This window comes from Ovis canadensis, chromosome 4 (assembly GCF_042477335.2).
Source record: "Ovis canadensis isolate MfBH-ARS-UI-01 breed Bighorn chromosome 4, ARS-UI_OviCan_v2, whole genome shotgun sequence".
Taxonomy (NCBI): Eukaryota; Metazoa; Chordata; class Mammalia; order Artiodactyla; family Bovidae; genus Ovis; species Ovis canadensis.
The window spans coordinates 21780062-21805908 of NC_091248.1; the positions used below are offsets into that span (position 1 = coordinate 21780062).

The window sequence follows — 25847 nt, forward strand, 5'->3', positions numbered from 1 at the left end:
CCTGTCATTCCAGCCAAAGGTCTCTAGGAAAACCGCCCTACAGCAGGTCCCATCTGGAAGTGGATCCCCTCCTACCTGTGGAGACAGCTGGCACCATGGATCCCCTGCCAGCGTTCTAAGGTGAGCTGAGCCTTTTCCCACACCTGGCCAGTGAGAGCTGCTGAGGGAGGCGGAGCACGGTGAGGCAGCAGGAAGAGAGCCCCGATCCACCTGGGGCACCAGACAACGTGGCCACGTGGGGCAGGGCTGCCAGCACCCTGCTTCACACCGTGCTCTGTCCCACCCTACAGCCCTTCAGGGGCCACACCTCCATCCCACCAGCATCACTGAGGCTAAGGGGGCTGTGAGGCGGGGCGCTTGGGGTGCCAAGGGTCCTCTGGGAGATGAACTTAAACCCTCACTTGGGAGCAGCGAGACAGCGCATGTTGGTATCTTATTTGCCAGGCTCAGTATATCTGAGCCCACCCTCCAAAACAAGGCAGATCTGTTGCAGGCCCAGAGGTAGGTTCAACATACATTATCTACCTCATTCTCAGGCTAGATTTCACCAAAGACTGCCTGCCTAAAAACAAAACCAAACCACTTCATTGGATTCATAATCTAATAATTTGGCATCCAAAATGTCCAGGATTCAACTGAGAATATCCTTCATAACAAGAATCAGAATAATCACATCTTGAAAGAGAAAATACAGTGAACAGACACCAACACTGAGATGAGTCAGGATGTGAGAATTATCTGACAACGGAGATCATAAAGGTGTTTCAACATGTAACTGTGAATTCTCTTTAAATGTAAAAATAATTCAGTGTATCAGTAAAAAAAAAATATATAGCAGTGATAAAAATAATCATGTAGGAATTCTAAAACTGAAAGAAATAGAAATTTAAAAAATTACTAGATATACTCAACAGCTGGGTGGAAACAGAATGATAGAATCAGTGAGTTTGAGGATGAACAACAGAACTTACCCAAGCTAAAAGACAAAGAAAATAAATCCCAGAAACTAAGGAACCTATGGGAAAATAACAGAAGACCTGACATTCTTATTATCATAGTCCAAGAAGAAAAGAGAGAGAGGGGTTGAAAAATCACTTGAAGATATAATGGCTGAAAACTTTCCTACACTGGCCAAAGATGTAAACCTACAAAGTCCAGAGCTAATCCCAAATGAAACTTCAGTGAATCCCAAATAGGAAAACACAAATAAATCCATGCCACAGTGTATTATAATTAAATTCCCGAAAATTAAAGATAATTTTACAAGGTCTTAAAACCAGCCAGAGAAAAAGATGGTAACACAAACTCAAACTACAGTGGATTCCTCATTTGCAACCATAGTATCCAAAAGAAATTGGCATATTTTTCAAGTGCAGAATTTTCTTTTCTAACTGACAGCCATGAGTTATACATTCAGAGAAACCATATTTAAAGAATGAAGAAATTAAAACATTCTCAGTGGAAAGAAAAGAGAATTTGCCATTAGTAAACCTACTCTGCTTATCTGAGGTAACTGATATTTTTCCCGGAAATCTTGATTCCACCTTGTGCTTTATCCAGCCTGGCATTTCACATGATGTACTCTGCATATAAGTTAAATAAGCAGAGTGACAACATACATCCTTGATGTACTCCTTTCCCAGTTTGGAGCCAGTCTATTATTTCATGTATCAATAATCTCTGATACACAGATGACACCACCATTATGGCAGAAAGCGGACAAGAACTAATGAGCTTCTTGATGAAAGTGAAAGAGGAGAGTGAAAAAGCTGGCTTAAAAGTCAATATTGAAAAAACTAAGATCATGGCATCCAGTCCCATCACTTCATGGCAAACAGATAGGGAAACAATGGAAACAGTGACAGACTCTAATTTTTTTTTTTTTTTTTGGCTCCAAAATCACTGCAGATGGTGACTGCAGCCATTAAATTAAAAGATGTTTGCTCCTTGGAAGAAAAACTATGACCAACTTAGATAGCATATTAAAAAGCAGAGACATTACTTTACTGACAAAGGTCCACCTAGTCAAGGCTATGGTTTTTCCAGTGGTCATGTATGGATGTGAGAGTTGTACTATAAAGAAAACTGAGCGCCGAAGAATTGACGCTTTTGAACTGTGGTGTTGGAGAAGACTCTTGAGAGTCCCTTGGACTGCAAGATCAAACCAGTCAATCCTAAAGGAAATCAGTGCTGAATATTCATTGGAAGGACTGATGCTGAAGCTGAAAATCCAATATTTTGGCCACCTGATGTGAGGAACTGACTCATTAGAAAAGACCCTGATGCTGGGAAAGATTGAAGGTGAAAAGAGAAGGTGAAAAGAGAAGAGGATGAGATGGTTGGATGGCATCACTGACTTGATGGACATTAGTTTGAGCAAGCTCTGGGAGTTGGTGAAGGACAGGGAAGCCTGGCATGCTGTAGTCCATGGGGTCACAACGAGTTGGACACCATTAAGCAACTGAACTGAACTGAACCCTACATGCTAAAATAGCAAAAGTCAGTCTTCTAAACAAAAAGGAAATCATAGCAGAAGAAGACTTAGAACTTCCAAAAGGAAAGAAGAACATCAGGATGCGTTTAAAATGGAGATAAACATAGCAGACTGGCCTTCATCACATGAGTTTCTCAAGTCATAGTTTGTGACATAAGGAATAGTTAGAACAGGATATAAGATGGCGCTCAGTTATAAGTAAATACCTAAGACAGTTATAATTTACAATGGAGAGACCTAAGGGGCCTAAGTTCAAGTAATGTTTCTATACAGCAAAGCAGCAAATGCCACTACCAGTAAGTCACCTGTGTACACTGTAACACCAAGAATCACTAAGAAAATTAGATCAGAGGAGATACTCAAAATATGACAGCTAAACCAGACAGAAGCTCAAAAACTGTTCCATACTTCACAGGAAGGAACGAAAAAGAAAACAGAAGAAAGAAAACAAATAATAAAGTGTCAGAATCAAAATGTAAATCCATTCAATGTAAATGGTCTCAATATGCCAATTCAATGGCAGAGATTAGTAAGAGTGGATTAAAAAATAAGATCCAACTATACTCTGTCTGTTGTTCCATGTCCAGTTCTAACTGTTGCTTCCTGACCTGTATACAGGTTTCTGAAGAGGCAGGTCAGGTGGTCTGGTATTTCCATCTCTTTCAGAATTTTCCACAGTTTATTGTGACCCACACAGTCAAAGGCTTTGGCATAGTCAATAAAGCAGAAGATGTTTTTCTGGAACTCTTTTCCTTTTTCCATGATCCAGTGGATGTTGGCAATTTAGTCTCTGGTTCCTCTGCCTTTTCTAAAACCAGCTTAAACATCTGGAAGTTCACGGTTCACATATTGCTGAAGCAGTGGAAGTTAGCAATAGATTTAAGAGACTAGATCTGATAGATAGAGTGCCTGATGAACTATGGAATGAGGTTCGTGACATTGTACAGGAGACAGGGAGCAAGACCATCCCCATGGAAAAGAAATGCAAAAAAGCAAAATGGCTGTCTGGAGAGGCCTTACAAATAGCTGTGAAAAGAAGAGAAGCAAAAAGCAAAGGAGAAAAGGAAAGATATAAGCATATGAATGCAGAGTTCCAAAGAATAGCAAGGAAGAGATAAGAAAGCCTTCCACAGTGATCAATGCAAAGAAATAGACGAAAATAACAGAATGGGAAAGACTAGAGGTCTCTTTAAGAAAATCAGAGATACCAAGAGAATGCTTCATGCAAAGATTGGCTCGATAAAGGACAGATATGGTATGGACCTAAGAGAAGCAGAAGAAGAGGTGGCAAGAATACACAGAAGAACTGTACAAAAAAGATCTTCACCACCAAGATAATCACGATGGTGTGTTCAGTCACCTAGAGCCAGACATCCTTGAATGTGAAGTCAAGTGGGCCTTAGAAAGCATCACTATGAACAAAGCTAGTGGAAGTGATGGAATTCCAGTTGAGCTATTTCAAATCCTGAAAGATGATGCTGTGAAAGTGCTGCACTTAATACGCCAGAAAATTTGGCAAACTCAGCAGTGGCCACAGGACTGATAAAGGTCAGTTTTCATTACAATCTCAAAGAAAGGCAATGCCAAAGAATGCTGAAACTACCGCACAATTGCACTCATCTCACATGCTAGTAATGGCACCCTACTCCAATACTCTTGCCTGGAAAATCCCATGGGCGGAGAAGCCTTGTAGGCTGCAGTCCATGGGGTCACTAAGAGTTGGACACGACTGAGCGACTTCACTCTCACTTTTCACTTTCCTGCATTGGAGAAGGAAATGGCAACCCACTCCAGTGTTCTTGCCTGGAGAATCCCAGGGAGGGGGGAGTCTGGTGGGCTGCTGTCTATGGAGTCGCACAGAATCGGACATGATTGAAGTGACTTAGCAGCAGCAGCAGCACATGCTAGTAAAGTAATGCTCTAAATTCTCCGGAAAAGGAGTATGTCAAGGCTGTATATTGTCACCCTGCTTATTTAACTTATATGCTGAGTACATCATGAGAAACCCTGGGCTGGAAGAAGCACAAGCTGGAATCAAGATTGCTGGGAGAAATATCAATAACCTCAGATATGCAGATGACACCACCGTTATGGCAGAAAGTGAAGAGGAACTAAAAAGCCTCTTGATGAAAGTGAAAGAGGAGAGTGAAAAAATTGGCTTAAAGCTCAACATTCAGAAAACGAAGATCATGGCATCCAGTCCCATCACTTCATGGGAAATAGATGGAGAAACAGTGGAAACAGTGGCAGACTTTATTTTGGGGGCTCCAAAATCACTGCAGATGGTGATTGTAGCCATGAAATTAAAAGACGCTTACTCCTTGGAAGGAAAGTTATGACCAACCTAGATAGCATATTCAAAAGCAGAGACATTGCTTGGCCAACTAATGTCCGTCTAGTCAAGACTATGGTTTTTCCAGGACTCATGTATGGATGTGAGAGTTGGACTGTGAAGAAGGCTGAGTGCCAAAGAATTGATGCTTTTGAACTGTGGTGTTGGAGAAGACTCTTGAGAGTTCCTTGGACTGCAAGGAGATCCAACCAGTCCATTCTAAAGAAGATCATTCCTGGGTGTTCTTTGGAAGGACTGATGCTGAAGCTGAAACTCCAGTACTTTGGCCACCTCATGCAAAGAGTTGACTCATTGGAAAAGACTCTGATGCTGGGAGGGACTGGGGGAAGGAGGAGAAGGGGACAATAGAGGATGAGATGGCTGGATGGCATCACTGACTCAATGGACGTGAGTCTGAGTGAACTCCGGGAGTTGGTGATGGACAGGGAGGCCTGGCGTGCTGCAATTCATGGGGTCACAAAGAGTTGGACACGACTGAGCAACTGAACTGAACTGAGCTGATACTCTGTCTACACAAAATTCACTTCAGGTATAATGACATAGGCTAATAATAAAAGGACCAAACAGATATATTGTACAAATATTAATTTTAAAAAGCAGGAAAAATTGTATTAATATCAATTATAGTTGACTTAACAGCAGCTAAAATTATAGCAACAATAAGGAATGCTACACAAGGACAAATGAATTAGTCCACCCAGAACACATAACTATGTACCAACAAGCAGAGCCTCAAAATACATGAAGGGGAAACCAGCACAGCGGAAAGGAGAAGCAGACAAATCCACAATTATATTTGAGAACTTCAGTACACCCCACTCAGCATATGACAGAACTACGAGACAGAAAATCAGCAAGTGTATCGATGAACTGAGCCACAAAACCAGGCAGTAAAACCTAATCGATATACAGAGAACACTCCGCCCAACATCAGCAGAATACTCATTTCTTCCATCCCCCATGGAAACTTCACCAAGATAAACCACACCTGAACCATAAAACAAACCTCAGCCAACATAAAATCATTAAGATGCAGAGTGTGTTCTCTAACTATGATGACTCAAACAAAAAGTCAATGACAGAAAGGTAACAAGAAAATTCCAGAAGACTAGAATTTAAACAACACACTTCTAAATAATCCCCGAGTACAAGAACAGGTCTCAAAGGAAATTTCTGCAAGTCAGAAGCCGAGCTTATTTGTATTGCTTCAAATCTCAATAGATGCAGAGAAGGCCTTTGACAAAATTCAACATCCATTTATGATAAAAACTCTCCAGAAAGCAGGAATAGAAGGAACATATCTCAACATAATAAAAGCTATCTATGACAAACCCACAGCAAACATTATCCTCAATGGTGAAAAATTGAAAGCATTTCCCCTAAAGTCAGGAACAAGACAAGGGTGTCCACTTTCACCGCTACTATTCAACATAGTTCTGGAAGTTTTGGCCACAGCAATCAGAGCAGAAAAAGAAATAAAAGGAATCCAAATTGGAAAAGAAGAAGTAAAACTCTCACTGTTTGCAGATGACATGATCCTCTACATGGAAAACCCTAAAGACTCCACCAGAAAATTACTAGAGCTAATCAATGACTATAGTAAAGTTGCAGGATATAAAATCAACACACAGAAATCCCTTGCATTCCTATACACGAATAATGAGAAAGTAGAAAAAGAAATTAAGGAAACAATTCCATTCACCATTGCAACGAAAAGAATAAAATACTTAGGAATATATCTACCTAAAGAAACTAAAGACCTATATATAGAAAACTATAAAACACTGATGAAAGAAATCAAAGAGGACACTAATAGATGGAGAAATATACCATGTTCATGGATTGGAAGAATCAATATAGTGAAAATGAGTATACTACCCAAAGCAATTTACAAATTCAATGCAATCCCTATCAAGCTACCAGCCACATTTTTCACAGAACTAGAACAAATCATTTCAAGATTTGTATGGAAATACAAAAAACCTCGAATAGCCAAAGCAATCTTGAGAAAGAAGAATGGAACTGGAGGAATCAACTTGCCTGACTTCAGGCTCTACTACAAAGCCACAGTCATCAAGACAGTATGGTACTGGCACAAAGACAGACATATAGATCAATGGAACAAAATAGAAAGCCCAGAGATAAATCCACACACATATGGACACCTTATCTTTGACAAAGGAGGCAAGAATATACAATGGAGTAAAGACAATCTCTTTAACAAGTGGTGCTGGGAAAACTGGTCAACCACTTGTAAAAGAATGAAACTAGATCACTTTCTAACACCGCACACAAAAATAAACTCAAAATGGATTAAAGATCTAAATGTAAGATCAGAAACTATAAAACTCCTAGAGGAGAACATAGGCAAAACACTCTCAGACATAAATCACAGCAGGATCCTCTATGATCCACCTCCCAGAATGCTGGAAATAAAAGCAAAAATAAACAAATGGGATCTAATTAAAATTAAAAGCTTCTGCACAACAAAGGAAAATATAAGCAAGGTGAAAAGACAGCCTTCTGAATGGGAGAAAATAATAGCAAATGAAGCAACTGACAAACAACTAATCTCAAAAATATACAAGCAACTTATGCAGCTCAACTCCAGAAAAATAAACGACCCAATCAAAAAATGGGCCAAAGAACTAAATAGACATTTCTCCAAAGAAGACATACGGATGGCTAACAAACACATGAAAAGATGCTCAACATCACTCATTATTAGAGAAATGCAAATCAAAACCACAATGAGGTACCACTTCACACCAGTCAGAATGGCTGCAACCCAAAAATCTGCAAGCAATAAATGCTGGAGAGGGTGTGGAGAAAAGGGAACCCTCCTACACTGTTGGTGGGAATGCAAACTAGTACAGCCACTATGGAGAACAGTGTGGAGATTCCTTAAAAAATTGCAAATAGAACTACCTTATGACCCAGCAATCCCACTTCTGGGCATACACACCGAGGAAACCAGAATTGAAAGAGACACATGTACCCCAATGTTCATCGCAGCACTGTTTATAATAGCCAGGACATGGAAACAACCTAGATGTCCATCAGCAGATGAATGGATAAGAAAGCTGTGGTACATATACACAATGGAGTATTACTCAGCCGTTAAAAAGAATTCATTTGAATCAGTTCTGATGAGATGGATGAAACTGGAGCCGATTATACAGAGTGAAGTAAGCCAGAAAGAAAAACACCAATACAGTATACTAACACATATATATGGAATTTAGGAAGATGGCAATGACGACCCTGTATGCAAGACAGGGAAAGAGACACAGATGTGTATAACGGACTTTTGGACTCAGAGGGAGAGGGAGAGGGTGGGATGATTTGGGAGAACGACATTCTAACATGTATACTATCATGTGAATTGAATCGCCAGTCTATGTCTGACGCAGGATGCAGCATGCTTGGGGCTGGTGCATGGGGAGAAAAAGAAAAATAAAAAATAAAAAAAAAAAAGTAATCTGTCACAGCTTTGCAAAAGAAACTGTTCTTTAGCTTTGAACTTCAGAAAAATCATCAGATTTTTTAATCAATAGTTTCTATCACATACTTTCCAGTTTGGGAATATTGCTTGATTCATGGCAGACCCCTTTGTTGGCCCAAAGTTGTGCTGTTTTGTTCTGATGCACGCTTTCTTCTCTCATCATTCTTTGTTACTTTAATTATTATTTGCCTGTTTTCTTTCTCTAGTTAATCCATGATCTCTCCTCATCATCATCACCAGTTTAATGACATCATCCTTTCCCTCTGTGCTCTGAGGAAACTCACATGGGACAGGAAGACTTGCCATCAATACGGTGACTCTGCATCCAGTGAAAATCTATGCCACCATCTACATCTCAGCAGTCATCTTCTTCCCCAGCCCTGCAACTTGGGCTGGCTCTCCTTCACCTTTTCTCTTCTACTCTTGAGTTCACACATCTGCCTGGATCTGTGCGGATGTGAGCTCATCCTAAGATGCTCCCTTGATAACCCCTTCTAAAGTGTGTGCACTGTCTTCCTTCCATGAGACGTGGGGCAGGTCCCTGACCCTGCGCTGGGTTTGACAGCTGGTTTTGTCTTTTGTTCTGACTCCTCCTTGATGAGGCCAGCAGCTGGTCCTGACACCTTAGTGCTAACGGCCCTCTCAGCACAGGGAGCTCGTCACCTCCGCTTGGGTGAGACTGGATTTGCTCTCTCAAATATCTCCAAACAAATTGAAGGCCAGTGCTGACGGCCAGTTCCTGACACCCGACATCTCTTTGTGCAGAAACTCTGCTGGACCGATCTGAGCTGACCTCCTGTTCTCAGGCCTGGGCTCTCTCACCAGTACTCAGGGGTTTATTCCTAGGGGATATACATCTTATTCCCTCAAAAGGAATGTAGGGAGGAAACTCTGCTAAACATATTTTCCTTCTGATCACTCTGAGGAAATGGCTTTGTATTTACTGTTCTATTCTAGGCTTTGAATAGTGAAATTTTTAAGGATAAAAATTCTGCGGAGAGCTATCTAACTGCTGTTTTTACTGTGAAACACTGATTTTTTTTTTCCCAAGCAGTCTCTTTTTTAAGAGTTATACATACATGGGAGAAAATTCATAATTTACTGCATGAGACAGAAAATTTTAAACATTCTGTGATTCATCTACTCAGAGAAAAAGCCACCATTAATATTTCTGAATCTGTGTATGTGTGTGTGTGTTATACATAGATACCTATTGTCTCTCTACACTGTTCCACTATAACAAATTCCTGCTTGGAGGTATGTACGTTGCTATAATTTTTAAAAACTATTTTAAACCATTATGCAAGCATAACTTTAAAGATAATTCTGAAATTATATACTCATTACTTCCTCCTGAAAAATATCAGCAACTAGAATTGTTTGGCTGCGTGGTTTCCCCCAAACCCTCTTATGTAGGAATTACTTTGATTCTTAAAACAATCCTGTGAGTAGGGAGGCCTACTCTTACCATAACTAAAATTGTATTATGTTAAAAAAAAAAAAAAAGTAACCCCGTGAAACTGTAACCTGCTTCCCTCCTGCTCACAGGCTCATCTCACCCCCAGCTGCGGGCACATCATCGCTCCCATGTGCGCCCTGCCCTAGTCACCTTCCTCTCCCTGGGGCTGAGAGCACCTTTGCAAACTGTCCCCTCCAAGGGGATTCAGAAAGTGGGGTATGGAGCGGAGGGGGCGGGGGTGGGAGGAAGGGACAAGCTCCTTCTGGCTCCTGACGCAGGACCATACTTCCTGCCCCCAGCTCAGGCGTCCGTAGCGCTGGGCAGCAGTGTCCGAGCAACTCTGAGTTCAGACAGGAGGCAAGCGGGAGCCCTTGACTGTGACTCCCACTCACCCTCTGTCTGTCTGCCTGCCGCAGTAACCGAAGTATGACTCAGCCAGGTCCCCTCAGTTCAGCCCATGTGGCCGTTTGCATGTCTTCTTTAAAAAACATCTGTTCAGTCCTCGGCCCATTTCTTACTCAAGTTGTTTATTTATTTTGCTATTGAGTCAGAAGTGTTATATATATATTGGATATTAAGTCCATGGGTTATATGGTCTGCAAATATTTTCTCCCATTCCATAAAGTGCCTTTTCACTTTATTGATTGTTTCCTTGAATTAATCAGGTCAGACTCAGAAGAACAAATACTACATGATCCCACTTACATGAGAATTCTAAACTAGTTTAACTCCTAGAAGCAAAGAATAGAATAGTAGTTATCAAGTGCTGGAGGAAGGGGAGATGGGGAGTGTTTGTCAAAGGTATAAAGTTTTAATTATACAAGCAGTAAGTCTTAGATCTCTGTACAGAGCCTAGGGTTTAAGGCACTGTATTAAAAGAGGAGAGTGAAAAAGCTGGCTTAAAGCTCAACATTCAGAAAACGAAGATCATGGCATCTGGTCCCATCACTTCATGGGAAATAGATGGGGAAATAGTAGAAACAGTGTTAGACTTTATTTTTTTGGGCTCCAAAATCACTGCAGATGTTGACTGAGCCATGAAATTGAAAGACACTTACTCCTTGGAAGAAAAGTTATGACCAACCTAGATAGTATATTCAAAAGCAGAGATATTACTTTGCCGACTAAGGTCCGTCTAGTCAAGGCTATGGCTTTTCCAGTGGTCATGTATGGATGTGAGAGTTGGACTGTAATGAAAGCTGAGGGCCAAAGAATTGATGCATTTGAACTGTGGTGTTGGAGAAGACTCTTGAGAGTCCCTTGGGCTGCAAGGAGATCCAACCAGTCCATTCTGAAGGAGATCAACCCTGGGATTTCTTTGGAAGGAATGATGCTAAAGCTGAAGCTTCAGTACTTTGGCCACCTCATGTGAAGAGTTGACTCATTGGAAAAGACTCTGATGCTGGGAGGGATTGGGGGCAGGAGGAGAAGGGGACAACCGAGGATGAGAGGGCTGGATAGCATCACGGACTCAATGGACGTGAACCTGAGTGAACTCCGGAAGATGGTGATGAACAGGGAGGCCTGGCGTGCTGCAATTCATGGGGTCGCAAAGAGTCGGACACGACTGAGCGACTGAACTGATTGCATATTTAAAATCTGCTAAAAGGATCGATGTTATGTTTTTTAATCACAAAATAGATTGATAGATAATAGAGGGATAGATAGACAATAGATTGCTGTAGTTGTTCAGTGGCTAAGTCATGTCCAGCTTTTTGTGACCCCCAAGACCACAGCATGCCAGGCTCCCCCGTCCTTCACTATCATCTGGAGTTTGCTCAAACTCATGTTCAATGAGTCAGTGATGCCATCCAGCCATCTCATCCTCTGTCGTCCCCTTCTCCTCCTGCCCTCGATCTTTCCCAGCATCAAGGTCTTTTCTAATGAGTCAGCTCTTCACATCAGGTGGCCAAAGTATTGGAGCTTCAGCTTCAGCATAAGTCTTTCCAGTGAATATTCACAGAATTCTCCAGGTGAAAATACTGGAGTGGGTAGCCAGTCCCTTCTCCAGGGGACCTTCCTAACCCAGGGCTTGAACCCAGGTCTCCAGCACTGCAGGGAGATTCCTTACCATCTGAGCCACCAGGGAGTGACAGTAGAGAGATAGAGGGAAGTAGACAGACGGACAGACAGATGTGTAGGACAGAAGGGAGGCAAAGGCAACGTTAGGGGCCTGACCACGATGATGGTTCCAGGGTGTATACTTATCCCAAACTCATCAAGGTGTCTATATTATGTTTACACTTTTTCGTATGTCAAACGTATCTCAATATGGTTTTTTGTCTGTTTGTTTGTTTAATGTAGAAAGTTGAGCAGAAATGTTTAAGCTGAAGAAGAGTGAAAGAGGTGCTGTGGACAAAGGCCGAGCGGAAACCAGGCCCGAAGGGGCAGCAGGTCAGTGGGGTTACGGGCTAGCCACAGAGAGGGTAGGAGGGGAGCATGGCAGGAACGGGGAGCACTGACGGGTCAGCAGCAGATTAGAAGGCGGCCTTTGACGTGGGAGGAAACACAGGCACTGGTGTCTGAACACGGGGCCAGGACAACCTCACCGCTGTAGAGACGCTTCCCCGAGCAAAGCATCTTAACCATGTCTTTACTCCTGAATCACGATCAGTGGAATCTCAACAAAAATGCTTTCCAAGGGGAGCACCCAGACTGGGGCAGGGGGCTGGAAACGTGTGCACAATGTGAAGGGGGAGGTGAGGTGCCAGCGATGGGCAAGCAGGACTGAACTTGGGTTTGGGTTTGAAGGTTTTATTATTATTTCACCCAGGAGGGTATGACAAACAGTCAGGCTCCTCAAAAGCCAAGAAGAAAGGAGGGAGGGGTGTGGCAGAGAGGAATTCAGAAGAAAGAGAGTCAGGAGGGGCTGTCTGGCCAGAAGTGGGGGGCCTCAGGTTGTAGGGAGGAGTCTTTTTAATTTGATTACAGGAGATACAGGAAGGCAGGTGGGTGTGTGATCTGAAGGAAGGATTTTGTGGGTGATGTGGGCACTTAGAGGACATGAGGCTGTGGGGTTGGGGGCAAGTGGGAGTCCAGGGACTCACCCAAGAGGCTGACACAGGGGCAGGTGGTGCAGATACTGAGAATATTCAGGATCCCAAGGGCAGAGAGATGGACTGATGGGGGGAGGCACGGGAAAAAGCTGTCCAGGCTGGGGGACTTGGCCTCAACTGACTTTTAACTTTCCTCAGAACCCAGAAAAACATCATCATATGACCTTGCTGTTGTTGCTGTTCAGTTGCCAAGTCATGTCCCACTCTTTGCAACCCCATGGACTGCAGCATGCCAGGCCTACCTGTCCCTCACTGTCTCCCGGGGTCTGACCTTACCGTGTGACTATCCTGCTGACATGCAAACAAAGCCTCTGAGTTGCCACATTCTGTGACCCCCACTCCTCAGATGAACTGAGGCCACATCCATGCCTGCCCCCTCCCTGGCTGCAGGGCTCTGCCCAGAACCCACAGATGTCCAGGCCACTGTGGGCAGTCACCGAGCAGGACAATGGACTCACCCGGGAGGAAGAGCCTCCCTGCAGAGTCCATGCATGAACACGTCTACTTGTCTAGACCGCCGCCAGCCGGCCAGTCATCTGACGATGACCCCAGATGCTGGGCTAGGCTAGTCACCTGCTTTACACTGAGTTTCACGCTTAAAATCAGGGGAGCCCTGACAAGCTGCAAATTTGCTGGGGCACAGCAGGGTGGCCAGGCTAGGTCAGGGCTCAGAAAGCTCCTCCATTGAAGGCAGGGGCCTCCAGGTGTGCCAGGACCCAGGTCCTTGGAGACGAGAAGCAGGTATGTTGTACGCAGAGCGGTTCATCAGCGGTTGTTGCCAAGATGCCCACTGATCAGGTTCCCTGTTCTGCTGGGCTCAGGACTCAGGGTCCGCTTGCATGGCCCTGCCTGAGTCCCATGGCCCGTGAGCTCTTGAGTCATCACAATGGCTAAGCTAACAGCTCACTGTCTGTCCATTGCAGACAGACAGACAGCCAGGGGTGTGAGGAGGGGCTTCTTTGCAGAGCCCTGTTCATCAGAGTCCTTAATCAACGCCTGGCTATGACAGGTCCCCACACACTCTCCCGAGGGACTGTGCTCCCGATTCACCACATAGACCTTCCTTCCCACGAGGACCACGTACACATGCCAAGAGGAAATGGGATGTAACACAGATAACATACTGCTCAAGAAGTTGTCAGTAGCTGATAATAAATGTCTTCTTCAAGTCAACACAACCTTACAAGAAAGGAACAAAAAGTCTACTACCAGCGGATGCTTCTCAGCTGACCCTCTCACCAGGAAGGCCTGGGACCCCAGAAACTGGGGCGGAGAAGACACAGTCGGCGGACGCCTGTCGACTAGTCACACTGTCCCCAGGCCCAATCGCTGCTCATGTGACACACAGCTGCACACACACACATACACACGCACACACATTCCCTGCTCATCCTTCCTCACAGCCAACCTCCCACAGGGCAGAGTTTATCCATCTGGCCTCCTAAATTCCTGAAAAGGCCTCCCTCACCACCCTCCTTCCCTCTGATTCCATCTCCACAAGTCCCCATGTCTAGCTCCACAGAAGCCACCAGCCAACGCACCACACACCCATTTTCCTGGAGATGCTGGAATACTGGGTGATTTTTTTTTTTCCTGCTCTTCCTGACACTCTACCTTTCTCTGGACTCTATGCTGAGATCTCCCACCTCAGGGGCCACAGCCCCTCTGCCTTCTTCCCGCTCCCACCCTCTCCCACCCCGACTTTCCTGTCTCCATGTCAGTTTGGGCTAAATGGTTTTTATTCACGACCCCTCTCCTGACCTTATCTCTCCAGCTGTCTGAATCCTGCTGCACATGTATTTTCATCCGACATGTGACATGAACCCACCACCTCTGAGCTTGTATAAACCCCTTACTCTGTCTCTTTCTCCTGAATCATTCCCAGGTCATCAGTACTGACCACTACATCACTCATTACTAAACGCTCAGATTTATATTTTAATCCTTTAAGCTCTTCCTCTAAATGTCCTGGTGTCAAATTCTTAATTTTTCTTCTTGTTGCCTTCTCCAAAGGCTCAACCTTTCCTCCCACCTCTTTGAAGCTGATAATTTTCACTTGTTTCCCTTGAGGCGCCCTGGCCTTACCTGGGTCACTCCTAAATTGGGAGCAGCATCCTTCCAGCAGGGCACATGGTAGCAGCCAGGGCCCCTGCCTTTACCACGGGGCTTCAGATTATTCTTCCTGACACACCCCTGGGATCCTGCCATCCTCATTCTCAGATACAGACCACGCCTTTCAGCTGCCCACTGCATAAAGGCCAACATCCTCCCCTGTCAGTCAAGGTCGAGCAGAAGCTGGCCTCAGATGCCCTCTCAGACCTATCAACAGTGCTCCTGTACACTCGCCCTTGGGATGAGGTCAACTGGAACTTCCTGCAGGAACTTGTGCAGATGCTCTGACTCCTCTCATATCAGCACCACTAGCACCCACGGGAGCATCCTGACATCAGTCACACTTTTGCTCATGTTCCAGGTCCGGTGTTAGTGGCCTCCTCCATGAAGCATGTTCCATGAAGCATGCTCCCCTCCATGAAGCATGTTTCATAAAGCATGCTCCCCTCCATGAAGCATGTTCCATGAAACATATTCCCCTCCATGAAGCATGTTCCATGAAGCATGTTCCCCTCCATAAAGCATGCTCCCCTCCATGAAGCAAGTTCCATAAAGCATGCTCCCCTCCATGAAGCATGTTCCATAAAGCATGCTCCCCTCCATGAAGCATGTTTCATGAAGCATGTTCCCCTCCATGAAGCATGTTCCATGAAGCATGTTCCCCTCCATGAAGCATGTTCCCCTTCATGAAGCATGTTCCATGAAGCATGTTCCCCTCCATGAAGCATGTTCTCCTTCATGAAGCAAGTTCCATAAAGCATGCTTCCCTCCATGAAGCATGTTCCATGAAACATATTCCCCTCCATGAAGCATGTTCCCCTTCATGAAGCATGTTCCATGAAGCATGTTCCCCTCCATGAAGCATGTTACCCTTCATGAAGCATGTTCCATGAAGCATGTTCCCCTCCATGAAGCATGTTCTCCTTCATGAAGCACGTTCCATGAAGCATGCTCCCCTCCATGAAGCATGTTCCATGAAGCATGTGCCCCTCCATGAAGCATGTTCCATTTGTGCCTATTAGAAGCACCCTCTCAGTTTGTTGTAGCAGAAAGGCAAAGGCTGTGTTATCAGCTGTACCTAGAACCGAACTGTGGCCCCATCACTCAACAAGCAGGTAATCGGTGATTCCTCTGAATCTCAGTTTTTTAAACAGTGAAAGAGGCAAATGTCACCCACCCTACCAAATTAACACAAACACTAAATGGGACCATGGATATAAAAATATTTAATGCCCCTAGTACATTTCAGATACAATACACACCCCTCTGCTGGCCCTCATCCATAGCACTCTATATTCTTTATTACTTCACTTGGGCATACACATTTTTATATTATATGTACTGCCATCCCAAAACAATTGCAGTGCCACAGAATAATTAAACCTGTTTTATTTTGAAAATTGGTGGAGAGGGGAAAACAAATACGGCAGAATGAATTTGCAGTCATGGCATACTGGGGAAATGGTTTAACATTTATTTCTATGTGAATTAATGCTTCAAAAAAAATCCTGTAAATAAATTATGACAACTATGACCTACTGGTATTTATACATCCGCTTGTATTCTTTCTTTTTTTTTTTTTCAAATAACTGAACGAATTTGATAAACTACTCAAGTGAAGCATATAACATCCCCTTAAACCAATAAATCCACTCTGGGTTCCAGAAATGGACCCGTGTCATTTACCAAAAGAAGAAAGCACAGGGAGTGAATTTGCAGTCAACACAGGTAACTGATGAGTGGAGGGCTCAGCATAAAGTAAATTATGGTAAGCGATGAGCACCTTCCCATCAGTAACGGTGACCTGAACCATACGATAGTGTCTTTAGAAAGAGCAATGACTCTTGCTTATGGAGGATGCTAAGTCACTAGGAGTGAGCTCTCTAGTCACCTTCGACTCCTGTCATCTCATAGCTGAGGTCACAACTTCACAGGTAAAGACACTGAAAGACACACACACACAAAAGCCACCACAGCCTCTCGATGTGTATGTGTTTCTACACGGATTGGCTGCCAAACAGAAACTTCGCATCACTTTTCACATTTCTGCTCACAACTTCTTCTGAGTCTTTCCCATTTAACGACACTGTCTTTGGAAAGCAGTGAATTAGAAAATGCACATAGAATAACATTACCATACTGTCTCCAGTCTGCCGTAGGGGGTAAGTGCCTCCACAAAATAAGATTGTTGAGATGATTTAGGTAGGAAGGCAGGGAGTGGAAGCCTTTCTGGTTGTACCACACCTAAAAGAGAAAGATAACTTAATGGCCCTCATGAAATTAGTTCTTAAGTCTATTCATAAGCTGTTCTCACATATAAGGAACATGTGTAAATTTGCTTCTCCAGCACCTGAACACAGGCCTCCATGTAATGGTCCTTCATGGCTGACAGTGAGCAGCCTGCTAATTTTATATTTATCTCTAGCATATAATTTATAGCTAAAAATAGTTTAATTTTCCCCAGAACAAATGTGAGTGTTGCTCTATAATTATATTCTCACAGCAAAAAAAGAGGAATCTAAGCCCATTCAATTTTTTCTTCTTTCTCCATTGGTAAGCTAATGAAATCTGACCTGCAAATTAAAAGCACAGAAATGATAAGGAAAAAAATGATGACTCTCAAATTAATAACTGAATGTGGAACATTATCCCTCAAAATAAATTGAAGTGAACATTTGCTGAGCATGGAGAATAAAGCAGCAGGCCCATCAGACAGGAGGAAGGTGAAGGAGAAAACAGGAGACAGACAATGTTATTAAAATTGAAATAAGAAGTAGCATAAAAAATACTAATTGAACCATCAGTGTCTATATCTCACAATATTGATATTTTAATGAAAAAAATTTTTAATGCACTCAATGGAATGCTGGTGAATGTCTTTAAGAGATAATGAATCAACCAGCAAATTTTGACCTTAATTCAAGTTCATTTCTCTAGATGACACTGTCTTTTGTGACAATCTTCTTTGTGGAATTATAGCTGCTCCCTTGCTGGTTTCTACTTGGAGGAAGCTGTGCAGGTGCTCACAGTTTCTGCAGTTAGGGCCAAATCTCAGGTCCCTGGGCTTCCAACCCATTCCCCTCCCCAACCCCATCACAGGGTAACCAGTTGCCTCCACCAGGGTCCTGAATTCACGGGAGGAACTAAGTATCTAGTGACAGCTCATGAAAATGCCTTTCTCTGCAGGACAGTGGCCCAACTCTTTCTTAGGAAGCCCACCTCACTGGGTGATTAAGGAGGCAGAACCTTGCCCTCTGTCACAGCAGCTGCCATTACACACCCCCATCTTCAAATAGTTTCACAGGTTCAGGGAAACCCTTAGCAGTCCCTCTTTCCAACTCCAAGGAGGAAGAAATTCTGCTCAAGACCGACTATCCACAGACCCAGGACAACCTGTTGATGCCCTCAGCTGTGCTCAAGTGGATCTGAGACCGGTAACAGAAAAATCCATAGACTCACAAATGGGTGTAATTCAGACACAGGATCCTGAAAAGTGGGGGGAAGCGTGGGTTCCCTTCACAGGGCAGCCCACCCCACCTTGCACTGAGATCACTTACCAGAGGGTATCTGCCCCCGTTCTGTACCCAACACAGGGACCCCAGTCCCTGCAGGAACCCCCAGGTCCACCTCTCACCACCCCCACCCTCAAACACACACACCTGCAGATGTGCTAACATACAGGGACTAGCTATGCTTCTGGATACAATGACGTAAAATGCAAGACTGCTAAAGTTCAAGGACATACACTAGAAAACCTCTGCTGTGGACGGGAACCACAGTCCACGGCCTGCTCCCCCCACCACCAGTCTTGGCTCCATTAACTGCTTAACTGGAGGAAAAAACATGAAACCCAAGGGCGCTCTCTGCCCTAGGCGTGGCGCCTTCAAATTAGTTTGTTTGAAATTTTGTTTTAAAAGTAGGGTGACATTTTTCTCAACTTAGAAATGACACTGTACACGGAAATTCCATAGTGGTCCAGTGGCCAAGACACTGCACATCCAGTGTGGGGCCTGGAGTCTGATCCTTGGTTGGAGAACTAGGATCCCACCTGCCTCACGGTTTGGCAAAAAAATCTTTTCGTCTTTAAAAATTAATTGATTAATTAAAATAAAACAGCAACAAGGATTTACTGTATAGCACAGGGAACTGCATTTTTAAAAAACAGTGTACAAAAACACAGAAACCAAAGTGGGGTAGCTACGGTGGGGGTGGGGTACCCCAGAGCCTAGGCGTCTCGCCCACTCCTCCCCATCAGCTTCAGCTTCTGTGTTGGGTTGAGTTCATGCTCCGTTTCTCCTCTACCCGGGGCTGTGGATCTCCAACCTGGGCTCAGCCCCTGTGCCTCCAGGCAGCCACCAGGACTGAGTCTCCACCATCATCCCAGTTGAGACCAGCAGCTGGCAAACCTCTCCACTCAGGAACACAGTCTCCAGGCCAAAGGTCAGAAGGGCTGCCTCATGATCAAGACCAAGTCACAGGTGTGGCCGTGAAACTTGGTGATGTTTGCTGAGGGAGGGGTGGTGCCCAGTGACCCTCTCAGGGGACAGAGTAGCTTCCAGGGACCTAAGGGGTATAACTCTGAGGACCCTGATGTCCCAAAATGCTCATTAACCATAGAGGGTGCAACCCATCCTAATAGGAGCCACAATGCGGCCTGAAGACCTCAGTGAGATGATGAGACGCCACGGTTCATCAATGGGGCCAGGTCAGAGGGCAGAGGGTGCTGCCATGTTGGCCCCTGAGGGCTCCAGCCCTGCTCTCTGCAGACAGGAGGCCAGCCTGAGTCTAGATACTGAAAACACGGCCACAGGGACAGTGCCAGGGGACTGGGTGGAATCTGGTCAGGGAGCCTCCCCACCGGAGGGAGACCCAGCATTCTGTGCAGAGTGCAGCCCCCAAAGCCTGCCCAGCTCCACGACGGCCAGCTGCTGACGGTCCTGACGACCCTGGCATCACTTTTGGGACAGATGACAACATCCAGAATTCCAAGGAACAATTTGAACATCATTTCGGTTCTACTACAAACTGGCTTTTGCTTGGGAGAAATTTTATAAATTCTTTTAAGTAAGCGATAGATGCTTCATGATGATCTTAAATAAGTTGTGGGACTTCTTTCCCTGCTGGTCTCTAAGTCAGGATCAACAAATCCAACAGCTGAAGGAGGAAGTTAACCTCCTTTTAGGAACACATCATGATACCTCAAAACAGACCTTTCATGTCAGGATCCCCAGGAGCAGTTCCTCAGAAAGGCAACTAAGTTACTGAAAGGAAAAAAATATCTCTGGATGGATATTCAAATGCGTAAAAGTATACATGAGAACAGAACAGAGTGAATGCCAAACACCAAGAGGGGAGTGTGTTTAGCCTTTTTAACTGAAGTGTATACATTCTAGAGGGTCTCCCTGGTGGCTAAGAGGTAAAGAATCCACCTGCCAATGCAGGAGATGCGGGTTTTATTGCTGGATTGGAAGATCTTGTGGAGGAGGAAATGACAACCCACTCTAGTATTCTTGCCCAGGAATCCCATGGACTGTAGCCCTTCAGGCTCCCTCTGTCCATGGGGTCACAAAGAGTTGGACAGAACTTAGCAACTGAACAACAACAAAATACACTCTAGAGGGTGTTTAATTAAACCAGCGGAACACTCAAGATGTGAATGAAATCATTCATAAAGGTTCCATGAGAGATATTCTAAAATATGATGAATTTCAAATATTAAGCCTATTCATATGCAAATTTCCCATTTTCTCCTCAAAAAGACTGGGAAAATTGTAAACTCTATGGTCTTATGAATGTACCCCAAAGGCCAAAGTAAAAGGCTGGTGGTTAATTACCGAGAGGTTAATGTAATAATTTGACATGACATCCACCACCAACAATGCTATAGGAATTTGAGACACCAGATGCCCTTTAGAGTCCAATGCAGACTCACGATCATTGAGCTCCCTGAAAAGAGGCTCTCTCCCCAAAGGGCTGGTACTTGCACGCCTGAGTATTGCAAAGTCCATGTCAAACAACATTAGAAGCTGCAGAAGTCACTGCTCAAACACGTCGATACAGAAGGCAAACAAGGAGGAAAAAGAGCAAGTGTCAAGGAGACACAGGATGCTGAGCCCTCGTCACGGGAGCAGAGACACAGGGGAGCCTTGGCTGCCCTGCCCCAGACCCTAGAAGCACAGACAGGACGCCCCACTGTCAGCAGGAGGCTTGGGATTCACAGATTAGAAACTTAACATGTTCTCGGAGGAAATGAGCAGATTCCTCTACAAACTGGGTTTAATTTAATAACAGTCACATCATGTGCTCAAAAAGCCAGCAAAGGTATTTTAGACTACTTTTCTATCAAGCTATGAATCTTGATCTTTTCATCTTAAGCTATAAATCTTTCCCTGTGTGTGGCCTGCAGCGTGAGAGAGATTTGAGCAAACCTCAGTTGAAATGAGGGCTGTCTGAAGAGTCTGCACAGGGACCGGAACTTTTCATCAGGGATTACATTATGAAATACGACTGTTACAACTTTTCTCTGTGATTACATTGTGAAGTATGAATGTTAGCATTTTCACCAGGGATTACACTGTTAAAAACCTGGAAAGCACCTTTATTTCACTGAATAATCCTTCAATAGGCATAAGCCTGGATCCTGAAAAGCTTTTCCATGTCACCATGAACCACGAAAGGCTCCATGACAAGGCAGAGACATTTCATCGGTGATATGACAGGTGTACAAGCAGATGCAACTCCCAGGTGGCTCAGTGGTAAAGAATCCGGCTGCCAATGCAGGAGACTCAAGAGACATGGGTTTGATCCCTGGGACAGGAAAATCCCCTGGAGTAGGTAACCTGCTCCAGCATTCTTGCTTGGGGAATCCCATGGACAGCGGAGCCTGGAGAACTACAGTCCACGGGGTCGCAGAGAGTCGGACACGACTGAGCGACTAACACACACGCACACCACTCCCACGACTTACTCTTTCCCAATTTCTCTCAAAATCGGGACCAAAACCAAACTATTTCCCCAATCACCGAGACTGCGAGCTTCGAATCTTTCCCATCTTAAGGCTGTACCAACCTCTTTCCTTAGGGAAACCTGTCCTGATTCCCTGCCCCTGAGTTCCTTGGTGGCTAAGGGGGTAAGGGTAGTACTGGTGGGTAAGGGGGTCTTTCCTGGCCACTCTCGGTAATGCCAAAGGGATTTTCCTCATTCACAGGGCCAGATCTGGAGGGCTTAAAAATCCAGTCCCTGGGAGGGGTGCTGCCTGCTTACCACTCTGTGTCCATCCAGTCACCAGGAAGAAAAGGAATTTATTGGGTTGACCCAAAAGTTGGTTCAGAACATTACAGGAAAAACCCGAATTAACTTTTTGGTCAATAAATGCACATATCAAGATCACTGTCATCCTGATGCTGCTGCTGCTGCTGTGGCTAAATCCCTTCAGTCATGTCCAACTTTTTGCAGCCCTATGGAATGCAGCCCACCAGGCTCCTCTATCCATGGGATTCTCTAAGCAAAATACTGCCATGGGTTGCCATGCCCTCCTCCAGAGGATCTTCCCAACCCAGGGATAGAACCTGCATGTCTTCCATCTCCTGCACTGACAGGCAGATTCCCTACCACTTGTGCCACCTGGAAAGCCCCACCCTGATGATAAGTGGCTTTAAAAGCAGATTACTTTCCTTATTTGCTTTAGGTCTATCCAGTGAATTCCCATCTTAACAAAAAACCGTGACCTATTTCAAATATTTCTATATAGCCTAAAGGAAACGACTCATTTTCTCTTTCAAGAGAATGCTCACATACAACTGGCTGTGTTTCAGGGTAACAAACATTGGTATTTGGTTTGATTTTGCCTTTATCCACAAAGATATTTACAAAGCAAGTTTCCCTGAATGCTTTCTAAAACAAGAAACAAAAGAAAAAAGGAAAGACTGTACCTTTGCCAGATTTTGGGGTTTTGACATATTTGAATTTGTGCCTTGAACTTGATTGGGGATTTGCACTCCAAAAGACCATCCTCCAAGCCTGGGAAAGTGAACAAGAGGTCAGAGCTTCTGCCAGGCAGCACGAGGCCCTCCTAACGGAGGGCGTCCCCCACCCACCACACCAGAGGCCGTAAAACAGTGGCTGCGGAACTTCCAGGCTCTGGGTTGCAGCCCCCCAGAGTCAGCCTGCTGCGGGATGCGGCCTGGCCCCAGGCAGGTATCCGAGGAGGGCACTGCTTATTTAGCAGGGATGGATGAGATCACCCACTCTTCACCCACGTTAGAGTATAAGCCTCTCAGCATCACCGCGGTGTTAGGATACATGCCCCCATGCAGGACTTCGCTGTGCTTGCCTGCCCTGCTGGTGTTCTCATTAACGGCCATTTCTCCTAAAAACCAGCTTTCAGTACCCTTCGGTCTGCCCTGCTCCTGAGTCAGCCCGTTTTGAATTGGTTTCTCTTCTTCCTCTCACTTCTCTCATTCTCTGTGCACACACTGCGTCCTTCAGGAAGGCATCCCTGGCTACCTCGATTGGGGTGAATCTCCTTCTCTTTGGGGTTCTCACACACCTTAATTTCCATTTCTTGTGTTGATTGCTATGCTGGGCCTTAACTGTCTTTTTTGCCAGTTCATCTCCTACACAGCTCTGTGAGTTTCTCCCGGGATGTGGAGTGAATTTTCTCTCCATATCCCTTGGGTTATATAGTATATTTAGCACTTATGAAGCTTCTAAAAATATTGGACATTAGAAATAAAAACACCTACTAAACTTTGTTTCCCAGTCTCTGGATAAAAGGAGATTAAAACAACAAATTTCCACTGTTGTGCCTGGATTTTGAGCAGAAATTTGGGGCAAAAGAATAAGGATAGATTCCCACTCAGCTCAATTTAATTCAATCATTCATTTCAGAGACTCAAACATTCACTGATTGAGTGCCTTTTGTATACCAGATACTATTCTAAGTCCTGGGCACACAAGCGCCCACCTTCAAAAACCAGAGATTCCTGGATGTGTTTAAAGGCACAACGGGAGGGCAGCAGGGGCCAGAGATGGTCTGCGAAGCATCAGAAGGAAAGAGGGCCTGGGGGTGGGATGGGAGGATGTTCTAGGCATTGCAGACACCCCACGCAATGATGCTTTTGTGTCGGGTGGGGAGGTGTCAGGATATTTGATGGAATAGTGAGCATGATTGCAATTTAAAGAAATGAGCAGCTCATCCCTATCCTCTCATCTAGATTCCCCCTCTTAGGCTCAAGGAAATGCAGCATAGAACAAAAGCTTTCCTCAAAATCTCTTAAGAGGGACTTTAGGATACCGTGGAGAGCTTCCCTCATTATGCTGTGAGCGTCTCAGGGCTTATCCTCTAAAGCAGGCTAGCTGCTTCTGGCTCCCCCAGGTGACAGACTCTCCATGAACATGACTCCCCCACTCCCCCCCGGGCCAGAGTGAAAGTCAGCAGGAGGAATCTGATTAAGTTCTGCAGCACTGCTTCAGAATTTTTATGAGTTATCAAGGTTAGCAGGAGATTTCTGAGCACTGAAGAACATCAGCATTTGAAATGATCAGATTTCCTAAGTAACTCTGAGAACAGCAAAGATACAGTAGAGGTTTCAAACCCACCTCGGTTTTTCCGTCGGCGCCAGCAAATACTCCTCCAGCGGGAGGCCAGAGAGGTTGAGAAGCCGGTGGCCCAGGCGGTTGGTCAGGTAGGGAGCCCCGGAGCTTGCATTGGGGCACTTCTGCAATCATTTCCAAAGATGGGAAGTAGAAGCTCGTTCACAACCCACATGCAGGTTTCCCGATACTACTTAAGTAAAGCAAATGTGACTCTTCCCTGCTCTCACTTTTTCAGTGACTCATCGATGGCCTTTCATATGTTCTGATTCCTCATGTCTCTCTTAAGAGTCACCTACATTTGAGAATTATACCAGAATTCCACTGCAACCTTTGCCATTAGTTACACTGGGGGATTTCCAATCCTTTTCTGTATATAAGTTGGGCAGATGGGTAAGAAGCCAAAAGGGAAAATACATTTTCACTGGGGTCATCTTGCATTTGATGAACCACCAAGAGAGTCAGAGGATGTTAAGCAAGAAAATTCAAAAGAATGTGTTTCTTCCCTAAATGCCTGAAACAGAAAACAAACTCCTTTTCCGCAGCCACTCAGAGGCTCGGAGCCTGGAAATATTTGCCCAGCAGGGACCACCTTACTCCCTCTCTCCTGAGGGCCTCTGACTCCTAACGAGTAGACTAGCATTTCCAGAAGATTCTGCCAAGGCACCTAGGCGCCACACACATACACAAACAAGGGTTCTTTAGTCAGATAAATTAAAAGCTGCCTCTTTCCCACTCCTTGTGATTTGAGCATCTTGTGGGAGCTATGGCAAAGAGATCTGTTACATGGTGCTTTCTCTGATATTTCTGAAGCTCCCTTGGCTATGGAGCTTTTGTACAGGAAATGCTTTACTCCTTGTATACATATTTCTGAGATCTCACGATTCATGTGAATTCGAGCGAATTTAACATCAACCATTCTGGTACTCGTTCATTCATTCCTCTGATACTGACACCCAATCTAATTTCAATAAATTTCAGGGAGCTTGTAATAAAAAGTACCAGTCTAACAGAATGAGTGAATCAAGGCCAAAGAATCAGAGCGTGGAGTGAAAACTTATAGGGTTCCTGAGTTAATGGAATAAACAAGATGGGGAAGAAACAAATCATTGGGTCCATAAGGAACTTGAGCAGAACAGCTGGTCACCACAAAGGAGCAGCAAATAGAGTTCCGAATCACCAAGGGCCAAGGCCAAAAGGGTAACATGCGGCATCCATCAATGGTCTCTGGTGGGCCCTCCCTACATCCATGGTGCTATCTAACTGCCTCACCT

At 44.6% G+C, this 25847-nt stretch overlaps 1 protein-coding gene across 1 annotated transcript in view; it reads right to left on the reverse strand.

Annotated features, from left to right (window-relative positions):
* The window catches only part of ABCA13 (ATP binding cassette subfamily A member 13), a 396112-nt gene that overhangs the window by 131593 nt on the left and 238672 nt on the right, over nucleotides 1-25847 (reverse strand). Inside the window, exons 47-49 of the mRNA XM_069587332.1 lie at nucleotides 24580-24698; nucleotides 22911-22998; nucleotides 17115-17223 (exon numbers count right to left, since the gene is read on the reverse strand). Of these exons, the coding sequence (XP_069443433.1) occupies nucleotides 17115-17223; nucleotides 22911-22998; nucleotides 24580-24698 (316 nt within the window). The remainder of the gene's footprint in view (nucleotides 1-17114; nucleotides 17224-22910; nucleotides 22999-24579; nucleotides 24699-25847) is intronic.